Here is a 23,657-nt window from a genome sequence, read left to right as displayed (position 1 = left end):
CAGTCGCCTGTTCTACTGTCAACCTTAATAGAAATCAAGGCCTAATACTCCCAGAGATATGGAAAACCCTAAATCCCTAAAAACAAAAGAAATGAACTTTAATACAAACTACAGAAAGTTCCTCAGCAACAGCTAGCTAATCTTGTACATGCGATACGTGTTTCACGCACATTCGATACTATTTTATTTGTAATTATTCTAGTCAGTTTTTTACAGTTAATTGTGTCAATTGGGGGTCGCTTGGTGTCGCACTGATTAGATCGTCGGCTTGTCGAGAGCTCCTGAAAAGATTAGTAGTATTTTGTGTTAACATTAGATATTTTACAAGAATTTTAAGTAGTATTGTTTGCTTTTTGTTTCTTGGTGTGTCTGTGCAATTTTTGCATGTTTTCTGTTATTTTAATTATTATTTTTAAGAAAAGATAGCATACACATGGCACCAATAAAGAAAAAAATTGCGGCCAGGTCGCCATGTTTGTTTAAGAGTTTTGATGTTAATGAATTTATGCAATGTGCTGTCTGTGAGATGTATGCCTTGCGAAGAGCGGTGGGAGTCTGGTTAGAAAGTGATAGTGGAGTTAATATGTGTAGAAAGTGTAAAGAGAATGAGGACTTCAAGCGTGTTTCGTGTGTCGTTAATGTTAACGATAGTCAGAATGTAGAAAATGGCGGTGTGCTAGAGAAATACGTGGTAGTGCCAGATAGGTGTGAGAGTGTCGCTGAAAGTGTAAATGAAGGTAGAAACACAGAAAGAATGGATGATTTGATCGATAATGAAAATGGTGAGATAAATGCGAGTAGCGAAATTGCCCGTTTGAATGGTGCGATACACAGAGCTAAAAGACAACTGGAGCGTATGGAAAAATGTGTGTTGAACGTACCGACAAATAACCGGCGGAAGTCTGTGACGGCAAATAATGGAATGTTCGTAAACGTCAATAAAATGAAGGAGCGAGTGCTGTATGGCACTCGCTCCTTCATTTTCGCTATTAAGAGGCATAATAATTGAGAGTTTAACGAAGTCGTACCAGCCGGGTGCGAACATAAAGGACGTCAGCGAATCTATTCGACTGCAAAAACAGAGGGTGAAAGAGATGATAATCGTGGCAGGAACGAATGATTTGAAAGAGGACAAAATGGAAATGATAGAGGATGTGAGGGAGTTGTTTGAGGTAGCAAAAGAGAAGAGTGAGAGAGTTAGGATGGTGAGTATCTTACTGCGGTATGACAGCGAAGTGTTTAGGAGGAGGGCCATAATTGCCAATGACTTTATGCGTGAGTTATGCATGGAGAGTGGTGTGGAATTTGTGGATGTGTGGAATGAGTTCGATGGGCGAAAGGACTTATATAAGATGGATGGGTTACATTTGAATGGAGTTGGTGTACGGAGACTTGAAGGAGTGTTGATGAATGATGTGGAAGTGGATGTACAGACTCAGGGAAACTAGATTTATTAAGAGGGGGGAGTAGATATGCAGACTTTAGGGGGGCAGTTAAGTGTATGAATGAGTATATTATGCCCGAGCGAGTACAACGGACAACAAATCAGAATGGGATAGTTAGTATAAGGCATCAAAGTAGGAATGGGACAAATGGGCTTCTGCAATTCATGTACACTAATGCCAGGAGTATTAGGAACAAGAAGGAAGGGTTTTTGGCCATGGTTGGCACTCCCAGGCCACAGGTTGTCGGTATTAGCGAAACATGGCTGACAGAAGATGATAAAGCTAGTGGGATTGAATGCGACGGGTATAGCGTGTTCAGGAGTGACAGGGTGAATAAAAGGGGGGGGGGGAGTGTTATTGATGATAGCTGATGAGCTTCAGCCAAGGAGTATAGAAGCTGAACTGCAGGATGGGGAAAAAAGCACATTTGAGGCTGTTTGGTGTGAGATAGAACCTAGCAGAACAAAATATACAATTGGGTGCTGCTATAGACCGGGTGATGGAGTAGATGGTGGGGATAGTATGCATAAGCAAATAGAAGAAATGAGTGGAAGGAGGGTAATTATTATGGGTGATTTCAATTATGGTAACATTGACTGGAAAGAGGAGAGGGCACATGGGAGGAAGGAATTGGATTTTATGCGGTTATTAAGGGACAACTATCTACGGCAACATGTATTGGAAAATACCAGGGGGCAGAGAGTGCTGGACCTAGTAATTGCAACTGAGAATGTGGCTGTAACGAACATGACCATGTTGCAACCAATTGGTGAGAGTGACCATAAGGTCATGACTTGGGAGGTGGCTAAAGGAGTCGAATTTACAATTAAGACAGGATACATGTGAAATTAGCGGGCTGGTAAGTATGACAAGCTTAGTTGTGTGCTTGGCTCAATGCCATGGCATGTAAAACTGCAAGGGCTGGATGCTGATAGTGCATGGGAGGTGGTTAAGAAATGTTTGCAAGAGGCAATGGTTGACTGTATACCAAGAGTCCGAATAATAAATCAAGTAGGGGTTAAATGGATGAATAACACTATTAAGCTTGAGCTGCAAAAAAAGAAACAATTGTGGAGGGAATTTAAGGAGAAGGGTGACCATCAGGCGCAGGAACAGTATAAAGCTCAGGCCAGGATGGTAACAAGGGTGGTAAGAAAAGCAAAAGCAGATTACGAAAGGAAATTGGCCACGCAGGCTAAAGAGAATCCCAAACAGTTTTTTCAATATGTTGCAAGTAAAAGGAAAAATGCTCATGTAGAATGATCTTAAAAAATGCTGAGGGTAGGGAGGTAACTGAATCAGTCGATATTGTGGAATTACTGAGCGAGCACTTTGCAAGAGTATATCATCCAGGTGGTGACTTTGCAGGAATGGAAGAACCAACAGCTTATACTGGAATTGTGATGAATGAAGTAGAGGTAACTGGTCTATTACAGAACCTCAATGTCAATACATCTGTGGGATTGGATGGTATACCAACTCGTGTCGTACGTGAAGCGGCCAAAGAATTGTCAGTGCCCTTGACCATTTTGTTTAATCTGAGCCTCAGGACTGGGTCAGTCCCCAAGGGGGTGGAAAGAGGGGAAAATAGTTCCACTGCACAAAGGTGGTTCCAAGGCTGCTGTTGAAAATTACCGGCCAATCAGCATAACAGGAATCATTATCAAGGTCTTAGAGAAAATAGTCAAGAGGAAAATACAAGATTGGATAGAAGAAAATGGGATACTGTATCGGGGACAGCATGGTTTTGTGAAGGGTAGGTCATGCCTCAGTAACTTGCTCACGTATTATAACACAGTGACGGCTGAACTGGATAAGGGTAATGGGTTTACAGTGATTCTACTGGACCTTGCAAGGCCTTTGACAGGATACCACATGGAATTCTAATCAGTAAATTGCAGCATATGGGAATGGACATAAGGTTGGTGAGATGGATAGGAGGGTGGTTGACGGAGAGATATCAGAGTGGTTTACTCAGGAGTAGAGTCCACAAGACGGCCTGTGACTAGTGTGTGCCACAAGGATCTGTTCTTGGACCACTGCTGTTTAATTTGTTCATAAATGATATAGGAAAGGATCTGAGAGGAACAGTTCATTTGTTTGCGGATGATGCGAAGTTGGGTAGGGCAATAGTGAATGCAGATGACGTCAAAATTCTGCAGGATGATTTGGATAGATTGGAGGTCTGGGCTAGGGAGAATGGATGTCAATTTAATGTGGCAAAATGTAAGGTTATACATTTTGGGGTGAAAAGATTGGTAGCAGTTTACTGCATTGGTGGAACCGTGCTCCAGGAAATTGATGAGGCACGAGATTTAGGAGTGTTGGTGGATAAGGAATTGAAATTTAGGGGACACATTGCAAAAGTGGCCAAATCAGCTCATCAAATCACTTGGTTGCTGAAGAATATGTTGACAAGCAGAGACAAGCAGGTTATTGTTCCTCTGTATCGAGCCTTGATAAGACCCCATCTCGACTACTGTGTTCAGATTTGGTCACCTAGGTTTCTTCTTGATGGGGAGGAGGTGGAGAGGATCCAGAGGCGAGTGACCAAGATGATAGCAGGTCTGTGGAATGAACCTTATGAGAACAGGTTGAGGATTTGTGGGTTGCAAAAATTGGTTGATAGGCGGAGGAGGGGAGATATGATTGAGACATTCAAATTACTGAAGGGTTTCTATAAAATTAATTCAGAAGATATTTTTGAGAACAGGGCTGGTTGTGGGAGGACTAGGGGACATCCATGGAAACTGGGCAAAAGTGTGGTTAGTAAAGGTATTAGAGCTGGATTCTTTACTTTTAGAGTAGTGAATGAGTGGAATGCGCTCCCTGAATCTGTGGTGGATGCTGTGACAGTGAATGAGTTTAAGGCGAGGTATGATAGATACTGTATGAATGTCGAATAGTTGTGATAAAAATGATTTGGGGCCTCCCTCGATGAGTCTAATGACTCCCTGGAGTTGCCCGTAATAATAGTAATAGTAATAGTAATAATAATTGTGTCAGTTTTATAGTTACACATAATTGTGAGATTGTTTCAGCCTATACGTAAGTGCCCTGAAGACGTCAACAGTTAAAATGTGGCGAAACTAGTTGGTTAAGTTAATAAAATTGATCAACACTTGATCTGTAAACCAAAAATATTATTAATTCTCATGATCAAGAAAATAAACCTTCATTATTTATTTTCTATATTCTTTCCAAAATGTTCTCATGATGTTTGTTTGGCTACTTATATGCACTGTTGCATTTTTCTCTAAATACACACTTACTAGCTAAAAATTTTCTATATGATTTTTTTATTGGAATTTCTTTGCAGACAATACCATTATGTGCTTCCTTGACTGCATCAATGTTCTTTACAACAAATCTGTCACTGTCTTTAAGGGATGGTTCTTGTTTTCAAACTCTTTTTCTCATTAATATCTGTATAATATGTTAATATCTGAGGTTTGAACTTGAATTATCTGTTTTGACCTAGACAAATATGAATTATACTTGCATTTATTTAGTTCTGTTTAATATTGACCGATCTCTGAACAAAACATGATCCAAGCAAGAGTTGAAGGAACAGATTGATGTGAAGAGGTCTGCCTTTTCCTTGGGTGAGGTTACCATGGTACCATCAGGATGCAAGAGTTTGGAACAAGGAAGGGCAGACTACCCCCTCCTTTGGTCCCTCACTGCAAAGAACCAAAATAAGGGACCAAATGGCTCAATTTCCAGTCAAGCAGGAGGCAAGTTTATTGCATTTAATTCTTATGAAGTCTGCTTTGAAATCACTGATAACTTTTTTATACTTGTTTCAGGATGTTGTGTAAGCTGAATGAGAAGCTAGAGTTTTTAATTTAAACCAATGAATATATATGCTGCATTTTTATCATGGACTATATGGGGAAATGAAGGCCCTCACTCCAATGAGGATTATTTTGGTTATTAGTTTTCAATGCAGATGTTTGAATCAGGAGAGCAAAAACAATAATCTGATCATGAAAAAGAGGCATAAAAATTCCAAAGGTCATCCCAGGCTCAGATTGGCTGGAAGAAGGACAAACTGTAGAGAAGGAGACTTCAATAAAATTGTGGTCACAGTTGCCAAGGGGAGAGCAAACATCCACAGTGTATTTGAAGAGAGACCTACAGTTAATAAAATGTCCGGATTGTTGGAAGGATGATAGGGATTGTATGGTATTCTAGCTAGTAGATTAACTATTCGTAATTGATGACAAATGATTCAGCTTCCCAAAAGGCTTGATCTGTGAAGTTGGAGTAGGGAAGGCCAGTTTGTGTTATGGACATTAAAGTCCCCTAGAATTGAGTAATTAGTCTGTATGAAATCCATTTTTTGATAAGTAGTCAAAAAGGCTATCCATCTCATCTAAGGACAGCTGAGGTGGACTGTGGTCATGGAGGATGCCAATTAGGATTCAATATTATGCAATTATGTACAAGATAGGCAGAAATTATGAGATTTCATTTCATAAGGCTTAAACACTAAGATATTGTTAATAATTTCCATAGCAATGAAAATATTGTTAATTATTTCCATAATATGAGTACAACAGCTCACTTCGGTGACTGGTGTTGTCTGTATAAAAATAACACTAATAATTCACATCTAACATTTCATATGAATCAATTCAAGTATTGACATCTAACCTAAATTCAATATCATATTTCATTGATAAACTGGATGGCTAACATTGACTAGTACAGCCACTCTCCAACCAACATGCTGTGGATTCGATTCCTACCATGGGTAATGATATTTGTAATTGTCTTTAGGTGAACAATGAATTTCATCACTTGATGTGAGACCACTCTGCTTATTGGAGGCCTGAAGCAGCTTACAAAAGTTCTGTTTGGTCTCTAAAGTGGGGTTTCTGGATTGTGCAAAAAATAAAAATAAAATAAATAAATAAATAAAAATAGAAAAAAAAAAAAAAGATCTTTAGCCTACCCACAGTACTCATGTATTATAGGTTTATAACCTTTTGTGGGTGGGAGTCACAAAAAAAAAAAAAGACCACAGTGTTCTAAAAAAATTAACATCTCAGAATGTCTTGCTCAATGAATTAAATGCACAAACAAAAGGAAACTGTGCATTTAAATCAAAATCCTATAAAATAATACAATGTCACAAGTAAAAAACATAATTTTAATCATTTTTTTTATAATGAATTAAAATTACAATTTCACAATGTGGGTTATCTGAATGTAGATGGATATCCCACAAAAACCTAAAAGAGGTGCACTAGATATTCTAATAGTTTGACACAATTAATATTTCACAACAATTTCTAATTTGCTTAGCTCTTACATTTTGATCTAAAAAAAATCCAAATCCCATCATAACCCATCTCATCTATGTTTTGGTCTTCCTCTTAGATTTCTGTCTTATTTTTTTTCTTTGTTTCATATACATACATATGTATGTTGGCAATCTTTCATCTGCGATTCCATTTCAATTGAACATAATTTCTCAGAGTACTGCTACTTACACATTTTTGAATACTAACACCCCCAACCAGCCAGGACATCTATAGGCGTCCAACTAAATCTGGATACGATTCTGTAACACCTGTTGAATAACATAGATAAGAAATGCAATTTGGTCTCACTATTTCATACACTTTGGCTGGTAGGGAGGTTAAATACCAAGTTCATTTCTGATATGCTAATTTTTTTAATATGGTGTTGCAATTTATTATATCTTCCTTCCTCTTCTGCCCCCCCCCCCCCAATTTTCCTCAGATATTTAATGTGCGAGTCTCTAGCCTCGTTTCAGCTATTTTATTATTAACCTATCACTCGAACTTGTGTTAATACTAGTTTCAAACTGTATTATATACTAATATGCAGTTAGTCTTTTGGCTGATTTTTATGTTGTTCATATAAATTTATTTAAATTATTTCCCACCATATGACCATTACTTATTATATAACTTATTTCAATATTTAACTTGTGATCGTAACTAACATGTGTAGCCTATTCCACGGTTGCACTATTAAGAATGCAGTTTATGTTTTTCATTTGACTGCCTATTTTAAAACTTCAGTCATTTTGTTGTCATTTCATACATTTGGAATGGCAACTATTTAATTGGATTGGGCTAAAAATGCATTATTGTTTATTCTTTATAGCATACTCTTTTAAGAAGAACAAAGCACAAATAGAGCCCACCCAACTTGATTTATATCTAGCTTGTTCTTCACCAGTTTTCTAGATCTTAAGTATACTTCGATAATTCCAATGACACTTAATAATGAAACTCTTTCTCACATTCAATTTTATTTCTGGTTTTTTTTTTAAATAATCCATGGGTTTTTTTTTAATAATCTAATCTAACTGCCTTTTCATGTTTCAGGATTGTCTCTTGAGTTCACTATGAAGTCTGGATTTTTCTAACCTTGCAAGAAAGAAAAAAAAAAAACTTCACAACATGCTTCCCTGGCTAAATCAATCATTTTGGCAGTGAGTCTCCAAGGTTTAATTCTTGTTTCCAAAATTTTTCATGCTTTGCTCCAATAATATTTGTATATTTGAGCCTACAAGTCAACCTTTAAAAGCCTGCACATCTTTATGTTGGAGTCTGGTGTTAGTAATGACTAATCTGTATCCAGAAATCCAGCAGGAACATTTTCCCCCCTTTAATCTTTCCCAAAATTAGGTCAAATGCCCTCTCTAATAACTCAAAAAATGTCTATACCTCTTCCTTATCAGAATCTTCCATGGGGCCACAGGATAAATACATCTCGCAATTTCTCATTCCATATACTATACTATACTATTATCTCCTTTCCCTGATATCCAGAATCTGAATAAATAATCTTATTATTTAAAAGTATCTCACCTATTTTAGTCTTTTTTATCTCAGTAATACCAATTACTACTCTGAACTGCCATCCCCTAACTAAACCCTGGTTCTCCAAAAGATGTACCAAGGCTATGCAAATGAAAAATCAAGAATACCATATCTGTCTCACCTCAAGAACTCGATCCTTCTTCAGTGCTTATACTCAAGCCCAAAATAAATGCAAGAAAACTATCGATGCTTCCAAAACAGAATTCGAAAGAGCAAAAAGCAGAAAACTTGCAGCCTGTCCAAATGGCAGCTGAGCCTTTTGGTCTCTTGCCAAAGCAATTGGCCATAACTTTTGCCTAACACTATTACCACCCTTATCATACCCAGATGGCTCTATTGCATCATCACCCACAGAAAAAGCCAATCTCCTGACCTCACGCTTTGCTTCAAATGCATGCATAACTTACAATGGTAACAGCCCCCCAACCATTCCAAATGCCCAACATACAATGTCCCTTATATCATTTGGTCAAAAGCATGGACTGAAACCAGATGTTTTCATTTCAGGAAAGCATATCATATACATGTTTCTAAATGAACTAAATGGTCCAATTGTGATTGGTGCCTACAAAAGCCACACTGTGTGTTGGAAAGAAGTTTGTTGCTTTCTAAGTACCAGAGAAGCATTGCAATTACCATTTTTTCAACATTTTCCAAATCAGACAAACTGACTCCTATCCTATGTTGCCTGTACATACTCTCTTACTCCACTGGTATCTAACCCACACCTGGAAATTGGCCTATATTCAATCCATTCCCAAGAAGGGTGAAGCCCAATCTCACTCACCTCAGTCCTGTCTAAAGTAATGGAGAAAAACATCAATTCTCACTTTGAAGTATGGATTCCACCCACAAGTATGGATTCCATTGCTGCTGATCAACAGGAGATCTATTCAAATATATCACCCATCTCTGGACAAATGCTATGGAGAAATTTTGTGAGTCTCAAGTGGTTGCACTTGATATCTCTAAAGCTTTTGAACTGGGTCTAGTACAAAGGCTTACTAAGCAAACTTTCATCATTTGGCCTGTCTTGGGACTTCTGCTGTTGATTGCCAGCTTTCTGTCTGTCTGGATGCACGCTATGTGTGATGGTGGATGGTTCCTTATCCTCCCACCATTCAACTAATGCCTGGATTCCACAAGGTTCTGCTCTGTTCTCTCACCAACCCCACTTTTTTCTATATATCAATGACCTACTTCAATTGACCTCCAACCCAATACACAGTTTTGCAGATCCTCTCCTTGCACTCCTTCCTTTAGTTAAACCTTACTCTACACAACTCACCTCAACCTACAGAACATCAACTATGACTGCCCTCAATTGTGATCTCCAAGCCATCCTCCAATGGTGTTCAGAAAACCTTGTCAATTTCAATGCTAGTAAAACCCAGTTCTGTCTTATTTCTCACAAAAAAGAAACATCATCATCATCATCATCAAATTCCTGCCATGTACCCTCAAGGGGTGTACAGGATATGACAGTACTACATGAAAAAATTACATCATTACTAACTTCCTATCTACAATTTTCCTCCAAATCAGTCTGTTACTTGTCAAGACTCCAACATTATCAGATCTTATATTTCTATCGTCTAAAGCACTTTGTACCGTATCAATCCACCTATATCTTGGTCTTCCTCTGGGTCGTTTTCCTGCCAACCTGGCAGAGAACACTTGTTTTGCTAATCTTTCCTCTCCCATTCTATTTAAGTGACCATACCATCTGAGATTAGCTCTGCTAACGCATTCCTGGATGCTGACAATGTCAAGTTCTTTCCTAATATCCTCATTTTAAATATGATATTGCCATTGATGCCATCTGTTCACGCCTCTAATCTTTCTCAGGACTCTCATATCTGCGGTCTCTAGTCTTTGGTCAAGTGTTTTACTTCTGACCCAGCTCTCAGATCCATAAGTTAAAATTGGTTTGAACACAGTCTTGTATACAGCTAATTTAGTGTTCCGACTAATTTCTTTCTTATTCCATATGAATTTATTCAATTGACTTCCCACGATACCAGCTTTGCTGATTCTGTTGTCTATTTCTATATTTAGTTTACCATCTTCAGTAAAAATTGTGCCTAAGTAGCTGAAATGTTTTACTTGTTCCACAGGTTCTCCATTCACAACACAGTTGACATTTTCAATGATTCTGCCTATTTTCATTGTCTTTGTCTTTTTATTGCTGACCTTCATACCATATCTATTACAACAGCTATTCAATTTAGTCAGGGAAGTCTGCAAAAAGAACCATTTGATTCACAAAAGAATCAAATTTCCAGACAAGATGAAATTTCTCTTCTTGGAATTATCATAACATCAAGCCTCTCCTGGTATAAACACATCACAACCATTGCATCCTCAACTTCTAAAAAACTAGGATTTCTCTTTTGCTCAAAACTACTTTGCCTCTGAACAGCTTAACCTTATACAAATTGCAAATCTGCCCAGCTATTGAATACTGATTAATGACTCGTTTCTTACCAACTCACTCCTTCCACTTCTGCACAGACGTTTGGTTTCTGCAATGTGTGTATTCTATAAATATTTCCATGGCAAATGTTCATCCGAAATAGCATCAATAATTCCCCCACTTAGCACTAAGCCCATTGGAACACATGCAGTTGCTGCTCAACATCCCTTCATAGTACACTTTGAAACCCACAGAACAAGTTTCTTTTTCCTCCTCCTTCGTCAACATTGTGGAACAATGTAAACAAATGTACACAAGTTTCTCCTTTCACAATCCACTAACTATATACGGTACTAATGTACTATACATTGATCAACCAACCTCTTGTGTATGGATTCAACATGCAAAAAATAATAAAATAAAAGATAATATAAAAAAAGATACAGTCCTGATTTTCTTGGATTCTTACCCCAAAAGACTGGCCTGTCTGTTCAAAATAACAACTGACATGACAGACACTATGCAAGGATAGGGGTGATAATCTATCCATAGTGGATGATAAACAAGAAGGCAGTTTCTGAAGCTTGAACGTGGTGCCCAGAGATTCATTCAATAGAAAGCCGCTTCCATTATTGAAAAATTGTAGACTCATCATCACTCTACGTATTCATGGCCTTTCCAAGGTTCATAAAGATTATCCATTATATCCCACAGTAATCCCATCTTGCTAAATATCTTTCTAGTTTCTTCAAAAAGCTTACTGGTTACACTAGTTATATTAAGAATAACATGGAATTTAATATAAAGTTAAAAATGTAGGCTATTCATATTCAACATTATATATATATATATATATATATATATATATATGTAAAAGTATTTTTACCTTGGGTATAAATATGTTAAAGATACCAAGCAATTTTAAACCTGGTTTTACTCCATTTCCCAAGTAAGCAAACAGACTAAAAGTCAAGTTTGCGCCTGCAATTGATGCAAGTCTAACTGATCCCACAGGTAGTGCAGGACCAGGGCAACTCGTGGCAAAGGTGGAACAAGCTCCGATCACTAATCTTAATATTTACCCTTAATGCCAAAACACATCTCCAAGAAGGGGATGTATGATGTTTTGTATTAAAGGCAAGGGGCCACTACCCAGACCGGTTTCGACCTTTATTGAGGTCTCGTCAGTGGGAGCTATATATATATATATATATATATGAATTGTCTAAGAACATCTATGCAAAAAAAAAAAACTTCAACTGTGATATTAATTCACCAAACTCACAGAAATAAGATAAATTACAAATTATACCTGCTAGTTCCATTTGCTGCTTCAATCCATTTACAGCAGTTTCTTTCTGTACAGCTGATACTAAAAGTTCCTCTGCCTCAGATTTACTAACACTGTTCTCAGTAGTTCTAAAATTTAAGATTTATTTAAACAATAATATTAATAATAATAATAATATATATATATATATATATATATATATATATATATATGAAAGAATGATCATTAACTCGGTTAACATAAATATATTTTTCAAAAGAATTGAATGACTAGAACCGAGATTTAAGTAAAAAGGTTTTAATATTAAAAAACGACTAGTTTCAGCTTGTAACAGCCTTCATCAGGTGACATTATAAAAGAAAGAAAAAAGAAAAAACACTAAAACACTGAAGCTTAAATAAACTATGAACAACATAGAGAGTCTCTATACATAATTGACATTAAAATGTTGTGGTTGTATTTAAAGCTGTTCTTTCGTTTGTTGTATTGTTGGGAAAGTACATGCTAGGTAGCATCTCGTGAACACCAGTACATGATTACAGCTGAATGACTATCGGAGGTTGTAGCTCAAGTTATTATTCAGATGAACAAGATTGAAGATGATTTCCCTAGATTCCACGATTTTTCTTTCTAGTTCATCATTGCAACGAAAGATGTTAGTAGATTTTTCCCAGCAGACTGTGTTACTTTGGCTTTCATCATTAGGAGAAAAGGATATGACTTGATAATGCACTGGCTTGCTGTCTCTTGTAAGTAATGTCCCTCATGTGTTCTTCCATATGCAATTCAACAGATTTGTCTGTCTGCCCAAAATAAGGAATATCACAATCACACAATATTTTATATACACCAGAGTATTTAAGATGATGATGACAAGGTTTTGGGTGGCTTATTAAGAAAAAGATTTTTGGAAGTAGAGTGAACAAAGTTCTGATATTGTATTTTCTTAGAACTTTTGCTAATTTATGTGAAACTGTACTTATGTAAGGAATAGATATATTGCCTTTGAGTGATGTCTAGGAGGATTAAGAAGGAATCTTTTTTTAATGTCAATTATCTACAGAGACTCTCTATGTTGTTCATAGCTTAATTAAGCTTCAGTGTTTCAGTGTTTTTTCTTTCTTTTATGATGCCACCTGATGAAGGCTGTTACAAGCTGAAACGAATCGTGTTTTAATATTAAAACCTTTTTACTTAAATCTCGGTTCTAATCATTCAATTCTTTTTTTTAAAAAAAAAAAAAATATATATATATATATGGATTATATTTTTACTTTAAACTGAAATGCTATAAATTTAGAGAAGATATACAAAAGGCTGTTGAATGATGCAAAAAAAAAAAAAAAAAAAGACGAAGAAGAAGAAGAGCTAGGATTTCTATTTGCTGGAAGGATTATACTTAAATGAATTTGTTGTTCAGTGAAGAAACAAATGTAGGTAGTCAGGGAAAGTAGGTAGGAAAAGGGAGGAGGGGGGAGAAGATGTATGACAAATACACATGTGTACTAAGGTGAGAGAAACTGTTATATTAGAGAGGGAGAAAGAGAATGACAATACACAAAGGATGACCTGGAAATGCTTTCTGTCAGACAAAAAAAAAGCAGCGACTGTTGCAGTGGGATAAGGAATTTGATGTATCAATTCAGGCTATCGAACCAGTCAATTTTTAAGAGTTCCTTGAATATGCATTGTTGTAGAAAGTTTTCTCACTTGGTTACAAATTAAGTTAAACTTACAAAGAAATTATATTCTTGTTTAATCCTTTACCCAAGTGTAAGCAAACAAAGTTTGTACTCAAAATATCTTCACGACTAGGCTACTTATATATATAAATTGGTGATTTCACATCAACTGCCCTAGTATCCCATATTGCAGAGCACACTCCCTTTTGGATGTGCATAATGCCATGCATTATGGAAAAGGGCCACTACCTAGATGAGTTTTAACCTTTATTGAGGTATCAGTGAGAGCCAGAACCCAAAAGAGATAAGGTTGAATTAAGCATGTGGGAAAGCTTATGTGTTCATCATACATGTTAATTAATTTTAATGGTATACATGAGAACAAAGACTGATAAGAAAATATCTATTTATTAACTTATTGCTGATATTTCGCTAGTATTCTATCCACATCTTCAGAGCACAAAAACAGTTTGTCACAGTATGTGAGACAACAACAACCGGTATAACAATGGGACTAGTTTGAACAATTGTGACGCACAACACAAAGACTCAAGTCATACTTAGGTGCCATCTACGTTGAGGGGGGAAAAAAAACAGAGAGAAAGTAGGTATTAATTAGATCTTAAGGCAAACTTTTGGCAAATTTATACAGCCATACTTGTTGAGGTTTGAATATTTCAAGGCTTCTGTTGATTCCAAGAACAATCTCTGACTTATAAAAGTTTCACCTTTTTTTTTTTTTTTCCCTCCAACGTAGACAGTGCTTAAGTAGGACTTCAGTCCTTGTGTTGTTCATTATAATTGTTCAAACTAGTTTCATTGCTATACCGGATTGTTGTTGTCTCGCATAATCTGACAAACTGTTTTTATGCTCCGAAGATGCTGGATAGAATACCAGCGAAATATCAGCAATAAGTTAATAAATAGTTATTTTCTTATCAGTCTGTGTTCTGTGTTAAAATTAATCAACAAGGTTGAATTAATGCAAAAGTGACATATTTACCACATACAAGTAGTAAAAAGGCATATCATCTTATTATTAAAATGTGTGTATATGTGTGTGTTTTATATAAAAGTAGCCTAGTCATTAAGAAACTTCACACACAAACTTTCAATTTTTTTTTAATCCCCACTGAATGCAGTGATATAAGTCAATAATATAGTCTGCAATCCATGTAGGATTGCAGAACTGAAAGGAGTGGTGTGTTAAATATTATGAGAATCCAACATGTTTAATATTTCATTAATAGTCACCAATTTAAGAAAGATATAGATAATGACATTGACTTAGATCATCATAGTAAATGGAAACACTATTGTATAGATACATGTTTAAATCTCAGAGACTGCTGTTTCTGGAATGTGTCACAGTTCCACAACCCCCCCCCCCCTCCCAGAACCTAAATAAACATGGCTTCCTCACACTACAAAAAATTTAGAAGACTGCTTATTAGAATTGCACAAATTGATATGATAACACAAGAAATAGAGTGAAAACATATTTAATAAGCATGTATTTTTCAATCTGAAAATTACAGGTCATCATCAGTGGCATCAGGTAGTTCAAAAATTTTTCATGTTGAAATATGTAGCCATTAAATATATTATTAACTTGTTTCCTTGTGCTATCATTTTAATTTGTGAATCCTTAAGGTACAAATATCACTGATAAATTCTTATTAAAATTGTCAGCCCAACAATCAAGATCATACTAGGAGAGAGAGCCAATTAAAACTTCAGACTTAGCTGGCATTCTTAGCTGAATATGTTTCATCTGATAACCACATATTTTCTTTTAAACAAATCTGCTAAAAAATTTTGCCTATGGCCAACATTTACCAGATTCCTTGTGAATGTAATCTACCATACCTTGGGCAGGCAGATCATTATGTGGAAAAAAAAGAATTAGCAAGCATCAATACTGCGCTGAACACCTGAAACCCCAAAAGTCTGGTATTGCACAACATGAGACTGAAACTAAACACAGTATCATTTAGAGCAAGGCTCTCCTTCTCTATGGAAGCAGTTTTAATATGAATGTCTCTTCAAGGAAAGTTTTGAAGCCCCCCCCCCCTCTGCTGCATGCCAATCTAAACTGCAATGACTGCTGTGTGTTTCCCAATGTATAGGAAATTCTCATCCTATACATTGGATGTATAGGATCATCCTAAACAGAGAAATTAGGACTATAGAGATTACTTTAGCTGAAGTAACTAGAACAGGATTACATATGGGTGAGTCTTTGGTGAATGATGCAGTAATAAATAGTATGGGAGTCAACAAAATAAAACCACAAGTGGCCTAGAAGAAACAAGATGTCGTGGAAGTGGGGAGGTAAGTAATAGAGCGTTGAGTAATGAAGCTGGGAGAGGCATGCTGAATAGCATAGAGAACGAGTCCATGAATGACGCTTGTTGGACTTGAATGAAGTTAATAGTGGTAAGATATATGGTGATTCTATGATAAAGGTATGGAGAGTGGTATGCATGAGGAGTGCTTGGCTGGTGGGATAATAGAAAGAGTGGCTTTAGCAATAAAGAGAGGGCATGAAGCAGACAAGATGATAGTTATGATGGGTACGAATGACCTGAGAGGTGGTATAAATTGGGTAGGAAAAGATTGAAAAACGCTGTTAGATATTGCGAAGAGGAAAAGTGTCAATGGGAGGATAGTGTGTGTGTGTGTGTGCTGCCTCGTTTTGACAATTACAAGTTAAGTAGACGAGCGATGATATGATTGCAAGAATGTGCAAAAAAAGAGGTCTGGAATTTGTTGATGTTTGGAGTGTGTTTGAAGAAAAAGGCAGTTGTATGCTAGAGATGGACTGCATCTTAGCATGGAAGGACATAAGCGATTGAAGAAGTTACTGTTTTCTGAACAAGTTGAAGTTATTGGGCAGGGAAACTAATATCGAAAAGGTTGAGTGTAAGAGAGAGAAACTTTAGCACTGATTGTATATTTATTGATCCTTATACGCAGAATAAATTGCAGAAGAGAGGGGATAAAAATAGGCATGGCACTACGGAAGTTAGTGATTATATATCAGTTCTAAAGCCGGTACAAGATCTAGAGGGAATCTGCAATTTTTGTATACCAATGCTAGAAGCATTCGAAATAAGAGAGAAGAATTTTTGGCATTAGTCAGTGAAATCTCACCAAAAGTTGTAGGCATTAGTGAAACTTGGCTGTCAGCAGAAGATGTGGTCACTAAAATTGAATGTGATGGGTACAGTATTTTCAGGGAGGATAGAGAAGATAGAACAGGGGGAGGAGTACTGTTGATGATAGCTGATGTGTTGCAGCCAAAGAAAGTAGTATATCAAGATGATAGACAGGTGAATGAGAGTTCATTTGAGGCGGTCTGGTGCGAAATAGTGACCAATGCAACCAAACATACAGTTGGATGCTGCTATAGGCCAGGGAGTACAGGGAGAGATACTGAATTCATGCATCAGCAAATTAGTGCAATGAGTGCAGGCTTAGTGATTATTATGGGGGATTTTAATTACGGTGATATCAATTGGAAGGAGGAAATATCATGTAGCAAAAAGGAAATGGAGTTCATACATCTTCTACGAGATAATTACTTGAAACAGCACATAACTGAAGGGACACGTGGTGTCAGAGTGTTGGACCTGGTTATTGGTTCAGAGGTTATATGCATAAGTAAGGTGTCCTCGTTGCCTCCAATTGGTGAAAGCAATCATGTGGTATTGACTTGGGAGGTTGCAAAATCTGTGGATTTTTCTGTTAAGAAGGGGATACGGAACTACGGGTTAGGTAATCATAACAAGCTTCAGAGTGAGCTTGCAGCCATCCCATGGCAGAACATATTGCAGGAGAAAGATGTTAGCAGTGCATGGGATAAAATCAGCGGGTATCTGAGGAAAGCAATATCAGATTGTGTCCCCATGGTCAGGAAGTCAAACAAGGCAGGCGTTAGATGGATGAGCAGTAGTATCAAGCTTGATCTGCAAAAAAAAGAAAATGTTATGGAGAATTTACAAGGAGAAATGCGATTAGTACACCCATGAGCAGCACAAGGCTCAAGCTAGGAAGGTTACCAGCATAGTAAGAAAAGCTAAATCAGATTATGAGAAGACCTTAGCCAAAGAGATCAAGGGTAAAAAGAGTTCTTCCGCTATGTATCAAGTAAGAGGAAGAATGACTTCGGAAGGATAACTTAAGTGGGTGCTGATGGTATGGAGGAAAAAATCAGATGTAATAGTCGAGTTACTGAGTGATCACTTTTCAAAAGTCTATCACCCAAGTGAGGATATCTCTATACCTGTAGCAATAACTAATGTGAGAATTGAAGCTAAAGAATCAGAGGTATTTAATATATTGCAAAATATATTATGTTGGAGGTTTAATGGATTTTTTACAACACTCAAAAAGAATTAAAATAGAATTTAATACTTCCTATATTTCGTCCTAGTCACTAGGACATCTACGGGGATTACAAAAACAATTAATGTAACATGCACACAAAAACTTACAATACTAAGCCCAACCACGCGGGTGACACTAAAGTCCTATCTAGGTGGAGCGCCCTCTAAGGGCGGTCGTAGGTGGCCTGGAATGTAAGGTGGGACCTCTGGTGATGAGTGTTTCCCAAATCTTCGGAAGCTTAATGCAACCGTATTTATTTAGATTTGGTTGGTTTCTGAGAGCTGCTGCTGCTGCTTCTAAGAAAAGTCTCATGGAGCATGGTGGTTTTCTTCCATGATACTCTGTGGGTGGTGTCCAACACATGGTCAGCCAAGCCTGAATGGCCAGAGTTGTGTTTAACGATGTACGACTTGTGTTCCTCCAGGCGGATGGATGCTGATCTGCCTGTCTGTCCAAAGTACACAAGCTTACAGGAACACAGTACTTTGTAAACTCCAGGCAGAGAGAGAGGAGGGAGCTGATCTTTCGTAGACCGGATAAGGATAGCAAGTTTGCGGTAGGGCTTATATGCTGTGTGTGGGTTATACTTTTTTAGTATCTTGGCTATTTTTCCCGAAGTGCCACGGATGTAGGGTATGGTGATGACATTTTTAAAATCTTGTTGACGAGAGGGATGGGGAATGGGGGAGGAATTGATTAAAATAATCAATTAGAGGCTGTCTGGATCAGATCTTCACTTTACGACAAATATTTGAGAGAGCATAGGAATATAACAAAGATCGATATTTAAGCTTTGTCGATATGGAAAAGGCATATGACAAGGTGCCAAGAGTGAAGCTATTCAATACGCTACAGTTATATGGTGTCAATGGGGCATTATATAAAGCAATACTTAGTCTGTATTTGAGTTGTAAGTTAGCAGTTAGAATTGAAGGAAGCATAGGAAGATGGTTTAATGTTAAATCTGGTGTGAGACAAGGATGTACATTATCCCCTCTGTTATTCATTATCTATATGGATCACATTATGAAAGAAAGTGGTATTAAACCTGATATCAAAATTGGAGATGTTAATGTCAGCTCTTTGCTTTATGCGGATGATGTCATACTTCTAAATAAATCTACTACAAGTCTGCAAGATTCCCTGACTAAATTGAATAACTGTTGTAATAGATATAGTATGAAGGTCAGCAATAAAAAGACAAAGACAATGAAAATAGACAGAATCGTTGAATATGTCAACCGCGTTGTGAACAGAGAACCTGTGAAGCAAATAAAATATTTCAGCTACTTAGGCACGATTTTTAGTGAAGATGGTAAATTAAATATGGAAATAACAACACAATCAACAAAGCTGGTATGGTAGCAAGTCAACTGAATAAATTCATATGGAATAAGAGAGAAATTAGTCAGAACACTAAATTAGCTGTATACAAGACAGTGCTCTAACCAGTTTTAACTTATGGATCTGAGAGTTGGGTCAAAAGTAAAACACTTCATCAAAGAGTAGAGACTGCAGACATGAGAGTCCTGAGAAAGATTACAGGTGTGAACAGATGGCATCAATGGCAATATCATATTAAAAACGAGGATATTAGGAAAGAACTTGACATTGTCAGCATCCAGGAATGCGTTAGCAGAGCTAATCTCAGGTGGTATGGTCACCAAAACAGAATGGGTGAGGAAAGATTAGTAAAACAAGTGTTCTCTGCCAGGTTTGCAGGAAAATGACCCACAGGAAGACCAACATATAGGTGGATTGATACTGTACAAAGTGCCTTAGACGATAGAAATATAAATCTGATAACGTTGGAATCTTGACAAGTAACAGACTGATTTGGAAGAAAATTGTAGAGAGGAAGTTAGTAATGATGTAAATTTTTCATGTAGTACTATCATATCCTGTACATCCCTTGAGCGTACATGGCAGGAATTTGATGATGATGAGATGTTTTCCCTATTGATTAAGATTGCAGACTATATTGTTTAACACTTGGTCTACTGTTTTTCTTCTTTCTATGTGCCTTTAAGTCCTACTATCCTATGCTTCCCATCTGTTCCTTAGAACGGGTTGGTCTCCTCCACCCCCAATAACAGGCTTACGACAAATTAGTGCAGACGGTTCATCACTCATCTGCTGCATCCCCTTCAACTTAGGGCAATATTCATGACTGCAATTCATGCGTGTTCATGGAACTGGTATGCCTGTTCTAGGGGACGAAAAGTCTGAGTTTCCTGGTGGCCCCCCCCCACACACACCTCCATATGAGAATGGCGAACTCGCCTTTCATCAAAAGAGGCCAGATAAAGGTTCCTCACATCACTCACTGGCAGAAATCAAACCCTGTTCCTTCTGACTAAAGAGCTTTGTCTATACTCACTGAGCTATGGAGGCTTGTGCCTTTAAGCACAAATATATTTTTACTTTAATGCCTGTGAAGATGTTTTGGAGATCAAGGAAACTGCTCTTAAAACCTAAATAAAATTCAGCTCATTATTATTCTTATCTATTTCTTTCCATTAAACAAAAATCATAAGTGATAATCAGCATCTAAGTATCCAGACCGAGCAGAAGTGTTGTGTGGAAAGTAGATACATAAAGTCATAAACATTTTGAAAATATAGAAGATTAAAATAATGAAGGGGTGGCAAAAATTTTTTGCACACTTTGAAAGAGAAGAATGAGTATCATAAAATTATCAACATTTCCACAAGCATCACTAACCATTATTCACACAATGTTTATCTATTAAATGAAAAGAGCACTCACAACACCAATGGCAATCCATTCCATTCAAATTCACTACACTAAAAGCAAAAAAAAAAAATCTATCTTCATACCCTTACTAATACTCCTGCACATATTCCAGGGGTGACCTATTTAATCTCCATCATGTCTCTTTTGATTCCAAAAGGAATCAAATATCATAAAAGTGTTATAAAACTGAACAGAGTACTCGCAAAAAAAGGTAGCAACTAATTACACTTACAGGGTGTTCGGGATAATTTGACATATTTATAATTAATTATATTTTTCCGTAAGTTACATGTATTAACACACACTTCTCTTCATTTAAAAGTTTGGACCCTTCTTCATTCATATACAAGATGTCAGAAAGGATGGATAGCTGGAACCCACCTGAATCATGGAAGAGAATAACTTGTATCATGATGATTCGTGCCCGCCATCAAAATAAGGATATTACGACTGCTGCCCAATGCTCCCTGAATACAGTAAAAACAATCAGGCATGAACTAGAGACTTGCAATGGTGACTACGAGGACGTAGCAAGAAGAAAGATCCCTAGCAGACGATCTGATTGCGTTCGTACAGCAGAATTCCTCGCAAATCTGCAGGAACAGGTGTTGAAGAACCCTGGCATTGGAATTCGGGCTTTGTTCGTGGAGTTGCTAACTGTAGTCAAGCCCTGGATAACAAGGGTAGCCAATGGTAGGCCGTATGTATGGCAGCAGGATTCGGCCCCTTGCCACACCTCTGGGAAAAGTCAAAAATGGTTGTCTGAAAATTTCTACGACTTCACCAGTCCAAATGTTTGGCCTCCAAACTCCCCAGACCTTAACCCCATGGATTATTTTGTATGGGGCGCAGTTGAAAAAGACACCAATCGCACTTCCAGTAATACAAAAGCCCAGTTAATGGATAAAATTAAAACAGTTTTTGCGGCCCTTCCCAGGGAGACTGTAGCATCAGCTTGTTCGAGGTTCCGAAGCAGAATTGAAGCTGTGATCGATGCTAATGGTGGTTATTTTGAGTAAATCTTGTTGATAGTATTGTAATTAACTCTGCCTGTAATGTTTTTTTGTCAATTCATTAAATTTAATAGATACAAAGAAGATTTTCTTTTTCCTTACGAAACTGTCAAATTTATCCCGAACACCCTGTATATGCACCACACTCAAGCAAAAAAAAAAAAATAAAAATCCCAATGACCCCCCCCCCCCCTCTGGCTCGTACTCCTTCCAAGGGTGACTTCTTTTCTCTCCCTTCCTGTCTCTTTTGATTCCAAAAAGAATCAAAGATCATAAAAGTGACATAAAAACTGAGAAAATTATATTCTTGATGTCTCCAGGAGAATGTGATCAACAGATTTATGTTTAGCATTATTATCACCAAGAGACTTCTATCTGGAATGGCAACAGCATAAACTCCATGAAATATTCAAATTCACATTCATGTCAAGATATACACATAACTAAAACCAAATAATGTATTCAAAGTTGGTTTTACATTTATAAGGAAAAAACTGAAGCACGAAGAGGGAAATCAACCCTACAGCCACTATTTGAGACCAACTAACTCAATGGTGTTGGGGCAGGGGGGATAATAAATAAAAATAAATAAATATATATATATATATATATATATATTAAATAAAATAAAAATAAATAACAAGTGGACCATATGCTGACTAATCACCACTGTGACCAAACCGATGAATTTCACTCCCAGTGTATAGGATAGCTTGTACAGATTCACTTAGCTTATCTTTTCCTACTCATTTATTCTTCTGCCTTTTATTTCTTTTTTACTTTTTTTTCTTATATATTTATAAAAAAAATAAAAATATCAACATATCCAATAATGCAAAATTACATGATCATCATACTCAAATTTTAATTAACCCATCTTAATGTTAAATAAATTCACTAATTCTATAATGTGTACATGAAGGCTAGTCCACACATTTTCTATCTGAATAGTAAAAAAATATTTATTCTAACTCTCTTCTCTGCTAAATTTAAGTATCAAAAGTAAAAAAAAGTTTTCCGAAAGCTGAAATGTGGAAAGGATACCTGAACTAAAATGTGATGTTGAATCTCTTTCCATGAGGTGAATAGCCAACCTCATGGAAACAGATTCAACAAAGAGATTCAAAATGAGACATTCGTATGGATAAGGATATTTGTAAAACTACCACGTTGGTTATAAAAAAAAACTCACGAAACATGGGATGAGGAACTGGGCAGAAAGGAGATCAATGCTGCTTGTCCACTACTCAAGAACAATTTAATACAAGCAATGTTTGAATGTATTCTAAGGGACAAGAGGTTAAATAAGACAGGTATGAAATGGATGGATTTACAGATAAAACATGCAAATCTGAAAGAAGAGGAAGATATTATGGGGAGCAAAAAGATCAGTGGCAGTTATCATTTGCAAACAGAACACAAAGAGAAGGCCAAGAAGGTGGCCTACTTGGTAAGAATAGCAAAACACAAGGCTAAAAAATGTCCCAGAGTTTTATTGACATGTAGTCAGTAGAAGAAAGAATGACTGTAGAAGAATGCTAAGTTGGTAAAAATGGTAGACTGATAACCACTATGAGGAGGATTTAGGTGAGATAAGTAACTGCGCAGTTCATAAAAACATTTCGTTGTCAGCAGTATGACATCTTACAGAGCTTGAGTTGCGTGAGATTTGAAGACACATATCTGTATGATTGAGGAATGGTCTGGTGAGTTAAAAACTACTTTGAAGTACTTATTTAACATAAGCCTTACAACAATAGCTAATAGGAATGAGGACAAAATTATAATTTTGTTT

The 23,657-nt window shown here is 36.8% G+C and overlaps 1 protein-coding gene across 1 annotated transcript in view; it reads right to left on the bottom strand.

Moving 5' to 3' along the window:
* Positions 1 to 23,657, bottom strand: part of LOC150109188 (GRIP1-associated protein 1-like) — a 434,263-nt gene that overhangs the window by 282,340 nt on the left and 128,266 nt on the right. The window contains exon 7 of the mRNA XM_090401821.1: positions 12,040 to 12,146. Within this exon, the coding sequence (XP_090257947.1) occupies positions 12,040 to 12,146 (107 nt within the window). The remainder of the gene's footprint in view (positions 1 to 12,039; positions 12,147 to 23,657) is intronic.

The sequence above is a fragment of the Typopeltis vanoorti genome, chromosome 2 (genome assembly GCF_054136105.1).
Source record: "Typopeltis vanoorti isolate ZY-2024b chromosome 2, IOZ_Tvanoo_1.0, whole genome shotgun sequence".
Classification (NCBI taxonomy): domain Eukaryota; kingdom Metazoa; phylum Arthropoda; class Arachnida; order Uropygi; family Thelyphonidae; genus Typopeltis; species Typopeltis vanoorti.
Note: the sequence above shows the minus strand (reverse complement) of the source record. Positions and strands in the feature narration are given on the sequence as shown.